The 18,474-nt window shown below is 44.7% G+C and overlaps 3 protein-coding genes across 4 annotated transcripts in view; 2 read left to right on the forward strand and 1 right to left on the reverse strand.

Annotated features, from left to right (window-relative positions):
• Positions 1–4,010: 4,010 nt before the first annotated feature.
• On the forward strand, positions 4,011–6,197 carry LOC131876996 (uncharacterized; the record flags this gene model as incomplete). The annotated part of the gene is given in 1 exon segment (XM_059222551.1): positions 4,011–6,197. A coding segment is annotated over 1 exon segment (2,049 nt). The 3' UTR covers positions 6,089–6,197.
• A 422-nt stretch (positions 6,198–6,619) lies between these two features.
• On the forward strand, positions 6,620–10,444 carry LOC131876995 (uncharacterized). The gene is made up of 4 exons (XM_059222550.1): positions 6,620–7,064; positions 7,837–8,105; positions 8,164–8,369; positions 8,621–10,444. Exons 1-4 carry the CDS (start codon positions 6,882–6,884, stop codon positions 10,024–10,026), a joined length of 2,064 nt encoding a protein of 687 aa, XP_059078533.1. The 5' UTR covers positions 6,620–6,881; the 3' UTR covers positions 10,027–10,444.
• LOC131876994 (neuroglian-like) overlaps positions 10,409–18,474 on the reverse strand; it is a 28,778-nt gene continuing 20,712 nt past the window's right edge. For both annotated transcript variants that reach the window (XM_059222549.1, XM_059222548.1), the window contains 8 exons: positions 18,254–18,369; positions 15,020–15,213; positions 14,194–14,956; positions 13,401–14,111; positions 13,121–13,332; positions 11,690–13,047; positions 11,496–11,605; positions 10,409–10,990 (listed from right to left, as the gene is read on the reverse strand). In XM_059222549.1, the coding sequence (XP_059078532.1) occupies positions 10,857–10,990; positions 11,496–11,605; positions 11,690–13,047; positions 13,121–13,332; positions 13,401–14,111; positions 14,194–14,956; positions 15,020–15,213; positions 18,254–18,369 (3,598 nt within the window). In that variant the 3' untranslated portion in view covers positions 10,409–10,856. The remainder of the gene's footprint in view (positions 10,991–11,495; positions 11,606–11,689; positions 13,048–13,120; positions 13,333–13,400; positions 14,112–14,193; positions 14,957–15,019; positions 15,214–18,253; positions 18,370–18,474) is intronic.

Consider the following 18,474-nt stretch of genomic DNA (forward strand, 5'->3'; position numbering starts at 1 on the left):
CTAAATGTTGTACGTTCGTTGTGACGACGGGGCGGGAATATCCCTAAGTTGGGACACCAATCATCAGATGGCAGTCCGAGCGAGAGAGCTGCCATCTGACTTCGAACGAACGAACGAACAAATGGCCCTCTATCCTGGGGCACTACCAGTCTTAGGGCACTACTCTATCCCATGACAAGTCACAGTTCGGAAATTCGAGGCCTCGCCTCAAAAGAATTAGTGCTAAGATTTGAAACATCCATCAAATTGATGATAGTCCTTACTTCCTCAAACACTTTAGAACGAGTTATTTTATTGTTGAAATTGGCATTTTTTTACACTTTAATTAAGTAGAAAGCATTTGAATTTGCAATAAAAATTCACCATGTCGAAGTTAAGGTGTCTGCCAGAGATGTAGAAACGTCTACGATAAGATAGATTCCAAGCAAACCCTTCACCGACGGTTATTTGAGGCAAGACCGCCTTAAGTACATGTAGTCTAAGTCTGACTTGAAAATTTGCTCGGGCATGATTCACGGTTTGTGACATTGGCTATTATATGCCTGGTAATAAGGTCAGCCCCAATGCAGCTGTCCAGTGTCCTGTAATTTATTGTTTCTTTTGTAAAAGTGTTGTAAAAAAACGAATCAAGCATTATTTTGGTTCATGTTTTATTTCATGAAATATCGACACAATAAGTGGCAACAGTGCTTACTACTTAGAACATAAACTTATTACGCCACCAACAGAAAAAATCTAGATGTTTTTCATATTTCAGATATGATTTAGTGTGGAGATTGCATCTCCTCAATGTGGGTTAGGTTCCTAGGTTCAAATATTTAGAGAGGTGTGTGTGAGTTGGTTCCACTTTTAATTTTGAGAACAATCTCATAAGAGTTTCCGCTGTTTTTCTCAAATGTTTACTTTATGCTTCTGTTGGAGAGGCTGTTCAGCAACATTGGAATATTGGTCCATTTTAGATGCACTTTGATCTACACATCACATCATTGGCGCAATCTCTGAAGATACGTAGTTACTAATATCAAGCAAGGATCGAAATTGGTCATTTAACGACTCTTTAAAATGTTCGCTGGCGTGTTGGATTCACAATTGTTCTACACCCGTTATGATAGACAAAACAATTTCACTCAGATGCTCTCCTATAAAAACTGATTTGCAGCAGTTTCTCTGAAGTTTTTGTTTGCCATTCGTTCAAATAAGTTACGCATCTGGCACCAAGGGAGTCAAAATTCACACCTGCTGCTCTTGATTATGCTTGATAATGGCACTTTGATCTCAAAACCAAGAGGAGAGTTCAGCACACTGTATACATGAGGCGAATAGTTGTCTCTATTGGTCCTCGTTGTCTGTAAGGTAGTTGTTGCGTTATTCAAAGTGAAGTGCAAGTTCAGCTTCAATTTTTCTTGAATGAGTCTCACGGCCTTGTACTTTCAATGTTTCAAGTATTTGATTGTAAGTTTAGACTCTCCTGATGTCATGATGTCAATAACACTTCCTCAAAACCAAGTGAGCCTTAGACTCTAGCACAATTTTCTTTGACACAAATTTCGTCAATCTCGTCTCTCGTCAAGTCAGCTAAGTAATTTGTATTAAACTGTTTTAGAAACTAATGACATCATCATTTTGATGGGCATTTCAAATCTTAGCATCAATTCCTTTGAAGGGCGGTCTCGAATTTCCCAACTGTAGGTACTAAAGATTTTTCACTGAGAAAATCTGAACTTGCTTGTTCGATAAAATATTCGTTCATTTATCTTCCCTTAAACGGAAAGGAAACCCCACTAGAGGTGTACGTGTTTTTGCCCTCGCAACGCCCGGCAAAGTAAATCACACTAGGGGAAAGATTCCAACTGTGCTGAAAACGCAGCTTGCATATTTTCTGACTTACAGAAACAATGAGGGATGACTTTGGAGGTTTAGTGATTTTCATTACATGCTTACCGTTGTCAGTAAAAAAGCGAAATTGGCCGTTTGGCCGGGTTGCAGTTGCTCGGACAATTTTGGGCCGAAACAAGTGTTTTACATTTATTAGCTATACCATGGTCTCTATCATGGTTATTATGATTTAGAATCAATACAGAGACACCAAGGCATACATTCCATTTAAAATATTCTTCCTTGCCTACTTGCCAATTTTTTGTGTTCCATGTACCATCTCCTCATTAAATTGATGGAGCTTTCTGCTGGGTTGAGCAGAGCTTTGCTCACTCAGACAGTACAATAGAAGGAGAATCAGTTTCGTTGATTTAATGATGTGATACTTTAAATGAAGAGATTGGACTTGCGAATAAGTAATTAAATAAATTTTGAATGAGATGTATGGCTTGATGTCTCTGTATAGATTCTGAATCATGATAACTCTGATAGAGACCATGGCATTGTTGATACTTGTAATAAACTCTTTTCAGCCCAAACTTGTGCCAGCAGCCGCAACCAGGCCAAATGGCCCATGTTGCTTTTTTTACTGAAGTAGCAGCTGCACGATGAAAAGCAGCACAAATTTTGGGAGGTCATTGGGGCACTTTTCATAACAGTAGAGGTACTAAAAATCCAAGATATAAATCTCAATATTGGACAATAACAGTTTCTAAGGTTTCAAAAAGTTTATTGCAAAAATACGAAATTCCAAAATACAAAAAAAATTTCAGCCGGCAAAACGCCCCCCTTTCTTCTAATATTAAAAAAACTGTTAATGAGTGAAACTTAGACAGTTTATAAAAATACCTACCTGCATGAACCATTCCTTTAATGGATAAAAGAACTGAACCTTCAATTTAATCCCTCAGCAAAGAGATATGATGCCTCAAAATTAGGAGTGATCGCTCAAAATTTGACGATGACGTCATCTTCCTTTCCCGCTTCAATGAGTCAATACGAGAATGATACCAAACAAATTGGAACAATCGTTATGAAAACCTTGCGTTTGAAATTACCACTACAAAACTGGATTCAGTTGAAAGATCCAACTCTCACGATTCTGATGACATAGTGTATGCTTTGGTTTATTGTTTGGTTCTGAAGAAATTTGTATGCAATTTGAAGTAGTCTAAGCCACCCCTTCATAATTTGTGCAAATTGACATTACCCAGGACAAAGCAAAGCCTCACATCTCCCAAAAAACTAGGGGTTTCTTGGTCAAAAGGAAGATCAAGGTGTGCACTTCCATGTACTTTTACAGCCTATATTTGGCAGCCTATATTTTTCCACACCTAAAGATCAAGCTTGCTGGACAGAGACATGCCATCAATTTTGAGCTTAATGTTGTTGTGAAGGGGATGCTTCGGCAGCTATGCCCGGGAGCCTCCAACATGTTTTTAACAACTGGATGAAGAGGATGCAAAAGGGGATTGTTGTGCACGGTGACTATGTCGGAAAAAGTTGCAAATTGAGTTTTTTTATATCTCTTTTAGTTTTAGAGAACATTAAGAAGTCCTGATTTATTTGGTACCACCCTCGCATATTCTAGGAAGCCTTGATTGAAATTTTTAATTATTTATCAGAAAATTGACAAGGGGCGCAATTCAATGACCTCAAGTGTTAACTTTTCACGGACAGGTAAAAATCCATGTGTATAAATTCTTCGCCCTTCTCTGACCCATGAATGAATGATTGCCCGCACGGATGTAGATGATTCAAAGGGTAGTGTGATTCAAATGTGTGGCTCCGGGTTTAGCTATATATTTAAGGTCCGTCAAGTTTATCTCGTAAGTGAATCAATTGCCATGTCAGTGTAAAGATTACAAGCAAACATCTCGTTTGATGCTCCTTGACATTACATTCCCAGAAGCGGCTAAAAAAAAAGCTCAGTAAAAACAGAGGTCTGTCTCTGCCTTGGTTTAATTGCAATTGCATTTGCACATGAGAAGCTGCTATGGGAAAGCGTTTTTACATTAAAACAGAATTTCTTATTGCAGATGTCAGGAATGTGAGTTATGAGCCGATCCGAGCAGCACTTGCTCACATTAGGGGCAATTCGATGTTACCTCAAGAGTGTCGTACGTTCTGGAGGTATTCATTGACGCTTTGGGATCTGGTGAGAATGTACTTACACGCTCACGTTCTCCCGGTTCTATTTGCGCTTGTGGCTCCGGCCTTTGCCCGCCACGATAACTGGCTCTGGACCAAGGACACGTGCAAAGTAGGCAATGTTACGGATGCCTTGTGTTGCGACGATACGCATTGCGGAGGATTCACATCGGCCCAATCCTGTGCCTCTGATTACACCTGTTTATGGGATGACGCTAAGAACAAATGTTTCGAGAGCAGAGACCGGAAGAACAATGTGTGTTGCAAATCGGACATCTCGCAGCAATGCCACTTCATATTGCAAGGCCTTTGTCCGCCACATTTCCAAGTCAAGACGGGGTGCTGCGACGTGAAATATACCAAGTTTGGGTCCATGTTACAAGTGACTCAAGAGGACCATGTTTGTTGCTCGACCCCTTGCGAGCAAGCTTATGCCAACCGATGCCAAGTTCCCAACGCTTGTCCTCCAGAGGCCCGAACTTTGGGCTCGACGAGCTATTTCAGCCCCAACATCAATTTCGGGTTCAATTCAAAAATTCAATCACATCTTGTCCCCACACAAGGCTACGTCATTCCGTATAGCGGATTCGAAAAAAATCCCGCTCACTTACCTCATGATGGTACCAGTAAAGAAAAAGCCAAGGAAGTTACTGTGGACGATTTGGTCGATTCCATGATTCAAGCATTGACCATTGATACCAAGGAGGGGTACCGTCAAGATCCTCACTCAAGTTCCACCTTGCCCACTGGTCACCAGTTTGGACCCTATGGTGGTTATGGCAGCCCGTACGGTGGTTATGGCAATTCCTATGGTGGTGGTTATGGCAGCCCGTACGGTGGTTATGGCAATTCCTATGGTGGTGGTTATGGCAGCCCGTACGGTGGTTATGGCAATTCCTATGGTGGTGGTTATGGCAGCCCGTACGGTGGTTATGGCAATTCCTATGGTGGTGGTTATGGCAGCCTGTACGGTGGTTATGGCAATTCCTATGGCGGTGGTTATGGCAGCCCGTACGGTGGTTATGGCAATTCCTATGGCGGTGGTTATGGCAGCCCGTACGGTGGTTATGGCAATTCCTATGGTGGTTATGGCAATTCCTATGGTGGTGGGTATGGAGGGATTGGTGGTCATAGAGGAATCCATTCTCCTGGATACGGAGGCCACCAATATGGTGTCTACGGGAGCAGCCCTTATGGTGGTCATTCTAGAGGCCATCAATATGGTGTCTACGGGAGCAGCCCTTACGGTGGTTATGGTAGTTATTCTGGATTTCATGGATCTTATGGAGGATATTCTAGAGGATATGACGGACAGTACGGCAACCAATATGGGGGTTCCGGTCGACGTCAAGGAAGTTCCTATAGTGGAGGATACGATCGTTACGACAATCGTGGCTATGGAGGGTACAACTCGAATGAAAACTATGATAGTGACTGGGACGACTGGGAAGATGACGATAAATCTTCGGCCAAACAGGAAAGTGGGGATGGTGGGCAATCTGGTGGTGATAGCTACGAAAGTCGCCCAAAACGCAGCGACGATCGATATAATGCTGATGGATACGGCGACTACGGTTATAATTCGCGTTATGGCAGTTCAGGATATGGGGGCTCGCAATACGGTGGAGGGTATGATGATTACAATCGAGGGGGTTATGGTGCTAGCTACAAGAGTCACGGCAATCGGTACGGATATGGTGGTGGTTACCACGATCCAAGATATGGTGGCGGCAATCGATATGGTCACGGATATGGCGGTGGTTACGGATATGACGCTGGTCACAGATACGGCTATTCACCGTACGGATATGGCTCCACTTATGGTAGTGGCTCATCGGACTCTTATGGCCGCGAAGAAGAAACCTACATTGGCCCAGGGGGTTATGGCTATCAAACCAAGACGAAGCCCAACTACTATGGATATGGTCCCAGTACTTATAAGCGACCCATTTACCCTGTTCACAACCAATACCCAACGACCCAAGCTCACACTTCTGCCCATCCCACTAAACCCATCCATGGCCCGACTTCCTATGGAGTCCCAACTCACTCGGCTTACTAGATGACCTCCGACCTGTTTTAACCCACGAAACCGATTTATTTTACTCAATATGTAACTGATATTGCTATCAAATGTATCGTTTGTAGAAATAAACTTTTAGCCAAACTTAGTCTGATTCAATGCAAGCGTCTTAAGTTGAATAGGTGTACTGGATTTGACTGAGGGAAGAAATAACACTTCGATGGAGCGAGGGGCAACCGCCGAAATTGAATTTCTCGTCTTTGTTTCCGCCAGAAACCTCTGCCAAACTTTTGATTATGTTGAATAGAGTTGCTCCCAACTTGAATCCGATTGGCCATTATCTTGGAATATTTCTAGACTGTGTCCATAAACCGCCGTCTACAATCACTTGTCGGGACCATCTCAATAGCATCTATTAGGGAAATGCATGTCCAGACTTTAGACCTAAAGAAACCATACACATTCAGTCAGAAACCATCACTGAAATGCTAATACATCTGTAGCCTTTTCTGCGCGAACTCGTTCTCCACATTCAAAATAATTTCAGTTGGAACTAGCGCTAACCCTCTGCCTTTGTTTGGCTTTGTCAGCCATACATTTCGGCATACCTGCCTCGAGCATCAGCGGATTTTTTCGCGCTCGTGCAAGGTTTCGTTTGTGGTGATTGTCGTCTTTGAGTCGTGCGTGCATCCTCGAACGACCTCTTCACCTCCATCCTCGTCCCAAGCCCCGTCCTCGCTTGCATCTTTAGAAGTTAGTAGGATCAGTAGGCGGAGGTGGATTCGAACTGGATGAGGGTGGAAATCAGCCCGAGGAGAGTGATTTGAGAGCCATGTCGCCCTCAATTGGTGTGAACCTCCGGGTCACCGCCCACTGTCATCAAGGAGACCGCAAGTACATGGAGGATGTGTTCTCCGTGGCCTACCAACAGACGGACGATCAGCAAGACTTGGAATTCGCCTTCTTTGGTATCTTTGATGGCCATGGAGGAAGGGAAGCCGCCCTCTACGCCAAAGTGAGTGGGTTGGAACGGGGAAAATCAGCTCGAATGAGAGCTCGGTTTCATTGCTTCATGAGTTTATAGGACTTGGGGTTTTGTACGGGTGGAGCCCTTGTGGGTGTGCATGAAGTCGTTTAAAGATTTGACCATCCCATTCAGAGATTTCTAAGAGCACAAGAACGTTGCTGTCCATTGGCTTTGATATGTGAACCATCGGTGATCTTGCAGTATAACGGACACAATCCCAAATCCAGTGTAGACGTTAGGATCCCCTGATTAGTTGGTACCCTTAACATCGTCATAATTGCCTTAATGTACCCTCCTGCATCCTTTTTAATGGCATGTTCAGTGTCCCATAATTGCGAAATGATAAAGCATTTATTTGATGGCATTTAGAGTGATTTAAGGATGTATAAGGTTAGGCACTACTAAGGCTAAGATTTCGGTTCACGCGGGCTTGATGAGGAATTTTAAATTTTAAATATGATAAAATAATAGAGCGATATATAGCTCAAAGAGAATAACTACGGCAGTTTTCACCGATTACTGGGCACCTGTAGATTTTGTTTTCGTTTCTTTTGTATTTATTAAACACGGTTCCAGATGATGTTCGAGATTATGTTTGACTAAACATTGACTAGGCTAATCTGTTTACAAAAATTAAGACCGCCAACTCATCTAAGAGTTGCGTTGAAGTAATTTTACGTAGTTGTTGGATTATATCCATTTCCCCCAAATATCCAACAGCCATGCGCAATGGCTGATGTTCGTGTGTATTCTTTTTCAGGACCATCTTATGGATTCCATCACCAAGCAGAAACAGTTTTGGTCTGAAGATGACGAAAGTGTGCTCAAGGCCATTCGCGAAGGTTTCCTCTCCACGCAACAAGCCATGTGGGCGGATTTGCCTAATTGGAAAAAGACGGCTTCGGGTATGCCTTCCACGGCCGGAACCACGGCCTCCGTGTGCTTCATCAAACGTGGCAAGCTCTTCATCGGCCATTGTGGTGATTCTGGCATCGTCATGGGTCAACGTGATGCCTTCAATCCAACCAAGTAAGGAGGATTTGGACTTCAGATTTGCAGCATTTCATGAGCCATGTTGGCCTTTTAGGTGGAAAGCAAAACGTTTGACCACTGACCACAAACCCGAGAGCGACGAGGAGTTGGCGCGTATTGAGAGTGCGGGTGGGAAAGTGGTGAATAAATCGGGCGTGCCTAGAGTGGTTTGGTACCGCCCACGAGGAGGACACCAAGGCCCCGTAAGGAGGTCAACGCCAATTGACGAGGTCCCTTTTCTAGCTGTGGCCAGAGCTCTAGGTAAACTTCCTTGCCCTGCTTTAGATTTCAAAGGTTCTTTGCATATCTAACGTGCCCATTCGAGTATCGCAAATTGATTCCTTTTCACCTCATGTGTGCCAGATTTGATCTATGGATTTAATAGCTGAATGCTCAACACGATAGACGGCTTTAAATAGTACCTATCAATTAGTTTTAAAAGGGTCGTGTCCTGCATGCATGCACTACTGATACAATAATCGATTTTCAATGAGACCTAATTCCTATTCAAGGAGACCTCTGGAGTTACAACGCCAAAGATGATGTATTTATTGTGTCGCCGGACCCCGATTTGCACGTCTTTGAACTTGATTCTCTAAAGGATCGTTGTCTAGTCCTGGCCACAGATGGGGCATGGAATGTACTCTCACCCGAAATGGCCGTTCAAGGAGTGTTTGAAGCGGAAAGAAACAACGAACGACACATGATCAATCCCCAAGGCGGACACAACTGGATCAATCCTTCCAAGAGATTGGTAGATCAGGCCCTTGATAGGTGGAGCATGTGCAATCTACGAGCGGATAATACGAGTATCGTCACCGTAATGCTCGATCCCCCTGGTCCTCCAAGGGCTCAAGTTTTGAGAAAATTGCACGGCCTCTCCGCTTCTCAAAGCACCGGCAGTTTGTCCTCGGCGACGAGCTCAGAATCGCTGGAAGGCGCGGGTGCTGCTCCGGCATTGCCCCCGAAGCCCAATGGCGTGGCTATTATATCCCGGTGTCCAAATTCGAAATTGGATGGCGAGAAACAGGGCACTAATTTGGTCGGAAACCAACGCCTTTTCAATCCGGACACCATGGCCACCCGAGCCACGCCTCCGTCTCTCCTGCAACGAAAGAAAATGTTCAAGCCTTTGAGGCTAGGAGGTTCAAGTCCGTTGAACAATGCATTCGTTCCGAGCCTGTTCAAACATCGGCTCAAGATTCAGAAAGAAAGAGCAGCATCACCTCCAAATAATGACCCCATCATCAGCCATGAAGGTATCCAACCCAGTTCCAGTTCTTCAGTTCTACCGTCCACGATTCCTCTTCAGCGCGTCAAGAATGAAACGCTCAACCAAATTCAGTGCAATGACGTTTCTAGCACGGATCGTGACCCCTGCTCCTCGCCCAGTCCTCCTCCTCCTCTGCCTGGACGTAATCTAGATCACAAGTTTGTGGCCACTAAAAAGAAGGTTGTGACCGACGTGGCTGCAAGTATTCTCGTGAAGCAACCTCGCCGCTCAATTGTACCTGAATACATCAGCGATTCCGAAAACCTGCCCTCCTCAGATAAATGTGTTCACACACCTCAGAAGACGCCCAAAAAACGACCGTTTGCTCAACAGAATAATCCTGGAGGAATCCTCAAAAACAACTTGGGATCCCCGATCTCGAAATCACGGGTTCTACGCTCCGCTCAAAAGGAGACCAATATGACACGCGTCACCCGTAGTTCAGGACATTTTTCACCTGCTAATAATTCCCAGACGTCCGACAATGCCCTAAAACGCAAAAGACGTTCTCTCGATCAGAATCTACCGTTACAACGATCATCCTCGATCTCTACTCATACGCGAAGTCGACAACAAAGTTGTTCAGCTATTCGCCACCTACCGGGAAGTGCCGCTAAGAAAGCCCGCATCCTCCGGAATAAATGATCCAATGATGTGTTCCAACAGCCTTGAGTTGACAAAGGCTTTCTCAGGAAATGAAACTTTCGCGAGCTTTCTTTCTCACTCTCTCAACAGAAACCAAACTAGCTCTATGAAATGATAACTTCCTTATTGTCATGATGAATCTCAATCTGGAGAACGAATGCACTTGAACACCTCTGACATGAATACTATTTGAAGCCATTTGATACTAATGCTCCGATCTTTAGGATTTATATTTACTTACTTATACTTGTGTGGAGTTTGGCGCATTCCCAACGTCTCGTCTCGTTTGTTCGAGGTGCCTTGGAATAATTGCCTGACGTCAAAGAATGAAATAAAAAATAATAATATGCAAAAATAACAATCAATCAAATCCACTTCAGAATAGTCATCAGTTACAAATATATTTTCAACATGAAATCATCGTAATGCCTTCGATCCATGACCGTGCTGTGCGAATGAGGGAAAATTGAGACCATTGTAAACTACTGTGAAGTTGTGGGAGAGGGAGGGCAGGGCGTCTCTTCATATGCACCGTTGTTGGTGAACGAACGGATCGTGAGTACAAAAATGTCGTCATAAAGCACAGAACACAGACAATAGCAAAAGAGAATGAGAGATTGTTTGTTTTCATGGGAGGGGGGGAAATCACAGTGGAAAAAGCACTTGTTCTGGTATTCTTCTGTCTGTCTCTCATCTACTCGTAAGGCAAATCTGGAACAACACAGAGAAGTTCCATGGAATAACGGAATGCTCAAGAAGTGATGATTATGATGAGGCAGTGCTGCAGATTGAGAAACTCATTCTTTTGACATGAACACAGATCACCATGGTCACACAAATGTTCCAGGGGCGAGGATTGAATTGGGCGGTATCCGCTGCTGTTGTTGTTGTTGTTGTTGTTGAAGTTGTTGTTTACGGATCGTTCCGTACTGACCGATAAACGATCCATCCTCCTCGAATCGACCTGGAAGGCATCGGTTCAGTTAGGTATGAGGTGGTAGAGTTGAAACTGGACATGGAAGGTCATGCAACAAAGTCGAAGATGATAAAACGACAACTAAACAATACTCACGATTCCAGGTGGGGTGTGTTATTGCATTGGATCATATGGAGGAGATTGATTTAGGGCTTATTTAACAGTTACACAAGGGTAGCAAATGCGGAAGATTGCTCCGGATTGCGGTCTTTCCTGTACTTCCCGATGAAGGATCCGTCCTCGTCTAAACCGGCTAAAAATACAGGGTGTAACGAAAAAACAGGGGCGAAAACGGACAAGCAAACAACGAACAAAAACAAGGTTAATTTCACTAAAAAGTCAAAGATGAGAACTGTAAGATGTATGAGTTTGCAACTTGATCAAACTAAAGCTGGCATACATATCCGTTACGTGTAGCTCAGCGAAGTAAATTTGGTCGAACGGCACATGCGAGTTTGAACTGCGATTTCAAGGCTCTTCAACGCTAACTTACCCGTGTTCTCTCCATCAGCGTAATCGGCAATACTATCGGTGTCGGATTCTGGAGGGAGTTTGAGATCAGAGGTCATCGTTCCGCCACCTCCAAGATGGCGGTCGTCCAATCTAGAAGGAGAGTCAAACACAAACATCCTTTGAATATGGCGCCAAAACAAAACAATTCAAAGCACCCTCGCTTTTTGCGCTTACGGTTGCGTGTATTCAGGGAATCCGCCTTCGTCGTAGGGATCACGACGCCCCTGCCTCTCCTCGCTTTCTTGGACGGCGTATTTTCCGCCACGGTTGCGCTTAACGATGCACACGGCCAAGCAGATCAACAGCAAGAAGATCACTGCGGCCAACATGCCAATGAACCAGCCAGAGTGTGCAATGGGCTCGTAACCGGACGCCCCCGAGGAAGGTAAACTTGAGTAAGTGTAGACTGGAAGGATTCGTGAAGGTGTCTGATGCTTGCCGTCAACGGCCACCACTCGGAAGTCGTAGGTTTCGTCGGGATCGAGACCCCGAACCACTATGCTATCCTCATTCAGCTCCTCGTTGGAGGATAAGAATTGGGTCTCCATGTCCTTCTTATACTGAACGTAAAAGTGAGAGCCTGGATTCCCCTCAATATGAGGCATCCACGTGACTTTGATACGGGCGAACCCATTTTCGGCATTCATGATGATGTACTTGAAGCGAGGGCGACTTGGAGGCTCATCGGATTGAGGGTTGGTATCGCATTCCGTGTAGTAAGGCATGCCTTCGCCGGCTGAGGTGGTTGCTCTAATGGTCACTCGGTATTTTGAATAGGCCTCCAAGCCCGCTAACTTGGCTTTGTCCGTTCGGTTCTTCATGATTCGGGGTTCGCGTTCCAACAAAGGACCGAGTTTGGTGCCGTCTACCTCTTGATAATAGATGCGGTAGCCAGTTAGAACACCATTGACCTCTTGGGGTTGTTTCCAGGCCAAGAGAAGCGCTGAACTGCCCATTGGAAAGCATTCCAACATGTCCACTGGACCCGGTTTGCCCTCTGGGGTATTAAAGCTAATGATGTTGCTTGGTGGTCCGTTGTAAGCTCCGTTGAAGGCTAGCACGCGTGCGAAATTTGTGGCAAATGGCTTGAATGATTGGACCAAAGACCTCGTGGAGTCGCTTTTCATGATGATCTCACGGAACTTCTCCTCTCCACTTTCCAGAGTCCAAGTTTGGATCTTGTATCCCTTAAACTCTCCACGGATCGAATCCTTGTTAACCCCTTCCCAAGAAACAATGGCCGATCGAGGACCAACTACTTCTTGTAAAGCAAAAGATGTAGGTGCTTCGGCTGGGATATCTTCTCCGGAGTATCCTAAAACCTCTTCTGCCGCTACGTTCGCTTCACCTTTCTGATTATGTGCCACCACTTTGATTTTGTATTTGGAGTACGTGGGCTGATTAGGAATCAATATCTCTTTCAGTCTCCAATCTGCGAGATCTTCAATCTTCCATCTCTCTCCGGGCTTATCTTGTCTCCAATAAATCCTGTACTTGAATTTGGGAGCATTGTGCTCGATCTCTGGCATAGGCTGTAGAATTGGAATGATTGTCAATTTAAGTCTGATCCCTATTGTCTTCCAGAGTTTTTAAGTTGACACTTACCGTCCAGTAGATAACGAGATTATTTGGAGCCGTTCCTCGTCCTTCAACATTGTCTGGATTCTTGGAAGGGACATCCTCTGGAGTTAGACAGGTCTTTGAGTGACCAGAGGGAAGAGACTCTCCCACTTTGTTCCTAGCGATCACACGAAACGTGTAGTTCGACCAGGGGGACATGCTCACTTTAAACGACGTGTCAGTAGCAGGTACGATATCTACCGAGGGAACAATAGATCATGATTAGCATTTCTTTCAAAATCTGATCTGAATGACGATTGCTCACCTGTAGCAGTCTCCCAAGTGTCTGGAGTAAACGAGGTATTGTATTGGATCTTGTAGGTGAGGATGGGAGCTCGATTGTCTCCCATTGGTTGCCAGACCACAGTCGCATCCTTTGCGTTGCAGTCCACCCATCGTAATTGAGGGGGATTAGGTACGTCTTGCACGATTAGAGTTGCGCTGGCCTCTGCAAAATCCAGATCAGATTCTGCTCGACAAGTGTATCGGCCCGAATCCAACTCTGTGGTCTTCGTGATAGTCAAGGATTGATCCGAAGATTGGATGAACCTTGGTTCCACATCAAAGTCAATGAGCTCGCCATCTTTGAGCCATTTGATGGCCAGATGCAAATCAGAGTCGTAAACGGCGTTGCAACGAAAAGTTGCTGAATCCGAGGCTTCGACCTCGTAATCTTGCGGACTGCCAGTGATGCGAGTGTGTTCCTTCACCACCAATGAGCCCTTGGCACTCTGCCAGCCAAATTTATTGGTTGCATTACACAAGTAGTCGCCCGCATCGAAAAACTTGACCTCTCGAATCATCAAGTCTCCCTCAGTTGTGATTTCGTATCTGCCTCCCGTGAGTTCGTCATCATCGTGGAACCATTTCACAATGGGCCTTGGGGCCCCAAAGGTCCGACAGGTTAACGTTATTGTTTTACCATCCACGGTTTGGGCCATTTTCTCCGGGCCAGTTGTGATCTCCGGTGGTAAGGCTGGAAAGCGGAATAGGGTGGGTAATTGAAAATGACAAAATGATCCCCCCCCCAAAAAAAGAAGGTTTCTCTGAGAACTTACCCAGGACGTTGACATAGACATCCTTGTACACATAGCCTACTTCGTTGGTGGCATTGCATCCGTAATTACCGGTGTCGCCTTTCTTCAGATTCTTAATGGTGATCCTGGATGGCGAGACAAAGCGATTGGGATTGTCGTTGTCAACCAATGGTTGTCCATTGTGGATCCACACGATCCTGGGATCTGGTTTGCCGTCGGCTTCGCACTCGAACGTTACTTCTTCCCCTTCAGCAGCAGTCTGAATCTCAGGCTCGATCAAAAACCTCGGCTTGGCCAGGACTTTCAGGTTAATCGAGTACGATTGAGCCAACCCCACCCCGTTGGAGGCTTCGCAAGTGTAATCGCCCTCGTCTTCAAAGTCCACGTGTTTGATCACAAGTGTCTTGCCGTAATTATCGAAAGTGGTTCGACCCCATGGAAGTGCTCCACCCTGTTTCCTCCAACGTATTTCCGGCAAGGGTGTACCTCCATAAATACACCAGAGTTTCATCTCCTTGCCTCGGTACGTGACTTCGTTTCGCTTGCTACAGTACTGCTTCACGGGCTCGTGTTTATTCTGAAGTCCAGCCGAGGATCCAGATTGGATCACTTGCAAATGGACCCGATTTCCGAGCTTGTACTCGTTTCTAAAATAAGAAGCCGCGGAGCAAGCGTACAAGAAATCCTCGGAAGCATCTTTTCGCGTCACATTGGAGAACCACAACTCGCCCTCAGGGTCAACGGTCAGTCGAGAGGAATTGATGGTTTTCAACCAATTTTGACCCTAAAAGTGGAAAACCGTGTTTGCTTTGAACTTTGGAACATGATTTCAATGTCGACTTTGTACCTGCAACATCCAGTAGACGGATGGGGGCGGCCAACCATCCGGAGATGAACACACAATTCCGAAGGGCAAACCCTCTTCCACGGTTTCCGTTTTTGGAGGCTCATCCTTGAAGTTGTTCAATTCGGATTTCCTGACAAAAACTGAATTTGTCGTGGCTGTGCCCCATTCGTTTGTGGCGAAGCATTGATATTGACCTGAAAGAATGGAATCGTATTGGAACCATTGAGGAGGCTTTCGATTTTGAACGTGGTTAGAGTTTGAGTCAAGCCATTAAGAACACAAGTGTCTCTGAATCAAGGAGAGATGGATTCTGGTCTCGGTGAGAGTTTTAGGTGGTTGTCTCATCCCTCTCTCTCTCTCTCTTTTTCTCTCTTTCTCGCTGAAGAAGTCAAAGAAGAGAACATGTTAGTTGTTTTGTTGGAATTGTCGGCAGCATGGACCACCACTTGAGTAATGACTTCACAATGTCAAGAGCACGCGAGGATTCGAGACTTCCGTGACAGAAAACAGATGAACAGATCCAATTCCAAGCATTCCTTTGCTCCATCCAAGTACTACGATTATCGCCAGAAGATCAAATTGCTTTGGTTTCTACATGACGAGACACAAACCGAGAAGTAGATTCACAATCGCTGGCAAAAAGTGGCCCTCTCTCGGGCTTGAAAAGACATGTTTCCTAAAAATTAAGCTCGCTTAGCGTTAGTCGGTAATCTGGTTGAGCTAAATCTTCTTGGAAGTCGCATTTGTCCATTTCTTTTTCCCCACCCACTTGAGGTGAGTTCTCATCCTAACCAAACAATGTCCTAGAAGGGCCTCGCTTGAGCACAGTACCTATCAAGTACGTACGTACGTACGTATCAAAGGGAAATTTGCTCCTTCGCACGCACTTTTCGAGAGGGTCTCGATACCCTTATTGGGGAAGTAATTGAGTGGCCTCGAGTCAGCTAATGCGATGTGTACATATAATGTACATATAGTATATCCGTACGTAGATACTATCTATACGTATTTGTGTACATTTGGGTGTGGGCATCCCTTCTCCAGGAACATGCATACTGCTACTCGTCACCTTTCAATGAGGGCTAATTCGCAAACTAAGCACACACCTACCCTGAATGGATCTGGCCACTGTCATTTGTCTAATGCACTTTTTCGATTAGTGCAAATGGCTATTGAATGGGGAGGAAACTGGGCCGAGGACGAACTTTCATTCACTCTCTGACACGAGGGTGGATGGGAAGTACCACTACTCCAGCAGGGTTCATCCAAGCCAAGTTTGACACACTTTTGTCTTCTTGACACGACCAGAGCCAGTTAAGCTACCTTCAGAATGAACCAAGATCCGTGTTCCCATGCCAAGTTGGCAGATTTCGAGTAGCCTTCACACAAAGTCTTAATCTCATTCACGCTTCTGATGAGTCATTGATTGGGAAAAATCCAGAATGGTCCTTCAGCTACTCATACAGTACTTAATGAGATGCCAAAATGCATGTCTTTGATGCAACCGCGCGTGAGTTTGTACCGGGCGAAGGGGTTCCGTTGCTTTAAGAAAACATAAGGCAGTGCTGGATTTGTCTTGTTGTCTCAGAGGGATACGTACGTTCATGAAAACCTGGCCAAACTTGCTGATATGACGTGGAACAAAGTTGTGAGAACCTCGGGAATAAGAAAGTCTATCAAGAATATGCCCGTGCTTCCAGGTGCGTTATTCAGGGATAAATCTATTCCACAACAGTTCCAAGACGCTTATGGTTAAAGAAACAAGGAACAGGTTCTACAAGCTACGTGCAATAGCCGAATGGCTGGATTCGACCCTATGTAGTATATGGATGGAATACATGAAACAATCAGGAGAAAACAGGACGATTAACACAATGTGTGTGTGTGTGTGACACCCTTTCACATAGCGACAACGTAAAAAGAGACCTTGAACGTCAAACGAGAACGTGTTCATCTCCATTGATCTTGATCTCTCATCTCAAGGCTAGAACATCCATTAATCCTTTAGCCAAAAATACCCTAATCTCCCAATCCGCGAAGATTCGCCCCAAGAAAATACACGCTCCAAAATTTGTGCATTACCAAGTGATCACATTCAGCGCTTTCGTCTGACGATGTCAGAACAGCAGTTCACTGAGCACAAATTAATCGTCAGTTCAATCAGTCACTTTTTCACTTCTTACTCCTCGATAGGGCCAATTTATTTGCAAACAAGTGAGTGTGTGTGTGTGTGTATGTATGCACTAGAATGTGACCACTTGAATGAGGGGCCGAGAATAAATAACATTCATTCTTCTGTTATGTGCTCGAGTTCATGAGATGTGGCTTCTTTTTTGCAACAATTGCCCAATTTCCTTTGCCCACAAGGCTTGTCATCACTCTTTACAGGGTGGGTAAGGCAAATCGGAGAAGTATGGAAGAGAACAAAAAGAGGGCTCATACAAAAATGGGGTTGCTTTCTTTTTCTTTACAAAGCTACCGTACAAGGGCATCTCTATATGGCTTATTTTTTTAAATAATCATTTGATTGGGACATTGCCATTTTGGTCTAAGATTGAAAAGGTTATTACGCTCAGTTAGTAGCAGATTTGCTTTGTTCCTTTAGATTTAAGAATGCCGCAACCTGTATGAAAAAATCGTCAAAAACAAATGTCCAAAACGGATTAGGTGATGTCACTCAAATTTTGGTTGTTCCAGCACCAGTTTCAATCAGCCCTCGCTCGGGTCTTTACTTAAAGGTTAGTGGCACGCCCTCATCATCCCCCAAGATCTAAATTTGCCATGACAAGGGGTGTGGGAGGGTACAAGTGGGACAGATCTCACAGATCTAGAGAGAAGTTATGTTGAAACAAACACAAATCCCAAAGGTTGGAATGACTGAACAAAGGGTTGGGGTCAGTTCTCAGCCAAACGGGACGCTTCTCTCAAAAGATAGAGATGATGCATATGAAAATGAGGAGCTTGATGATGGACTTGTGCTTGAATGATTAGAGGGTTGAAGGTTGGTTGGTTGGGTTTGTACTTTATGACAAGGTCATTAGCAATCGTCAAAAGAAAAATCTCACAAATATGTATGTACGAAGTACGTTATACTCGACTGCGTGGATCGGGGGTTCGTTTACCTTCAATTTGGCGATAATCGAAAATTTCACCTAAACACATATAAATGCGGTTTCCGTTTGGATTATGAAACAAAAATGGATCGAAGAGCAAGTGCCGAACTCGAGTACTCACCAATATCTTCGTCTCGAGGGGAGGTGATCACGAGGGTGCCTCGTCCAGGTTGTTGAGATATCCGGTCATCGTAGACTTGCCAGTCGAAAGGCTTGCCATTCTTACTCCACCGATATCTGTGAAAATGGAAGGTTTATGTTAAACACCCGTGAACCACAAGAAACCATGCTTGAAGAATTTCTTTTGACACGACACCACTGCCCCGCTGAGATCCCCACCAA

This window comes from Tigriopus californicus, chromosome 2 (assembly GCF_007210705.1).
Source record: "Tigriopus californicus strain San Diego chromosome 2, Tcal_SD_v2.1, whole genome shotgun sequence".
NCBI classification, from domain to species: domain Eukaryota; kingdom Metazoa; phylum Arthropoda; class Copepoda; order Harpacticoida; family Harpacticidae; genus Tigriopus; species Tigriopus californicus.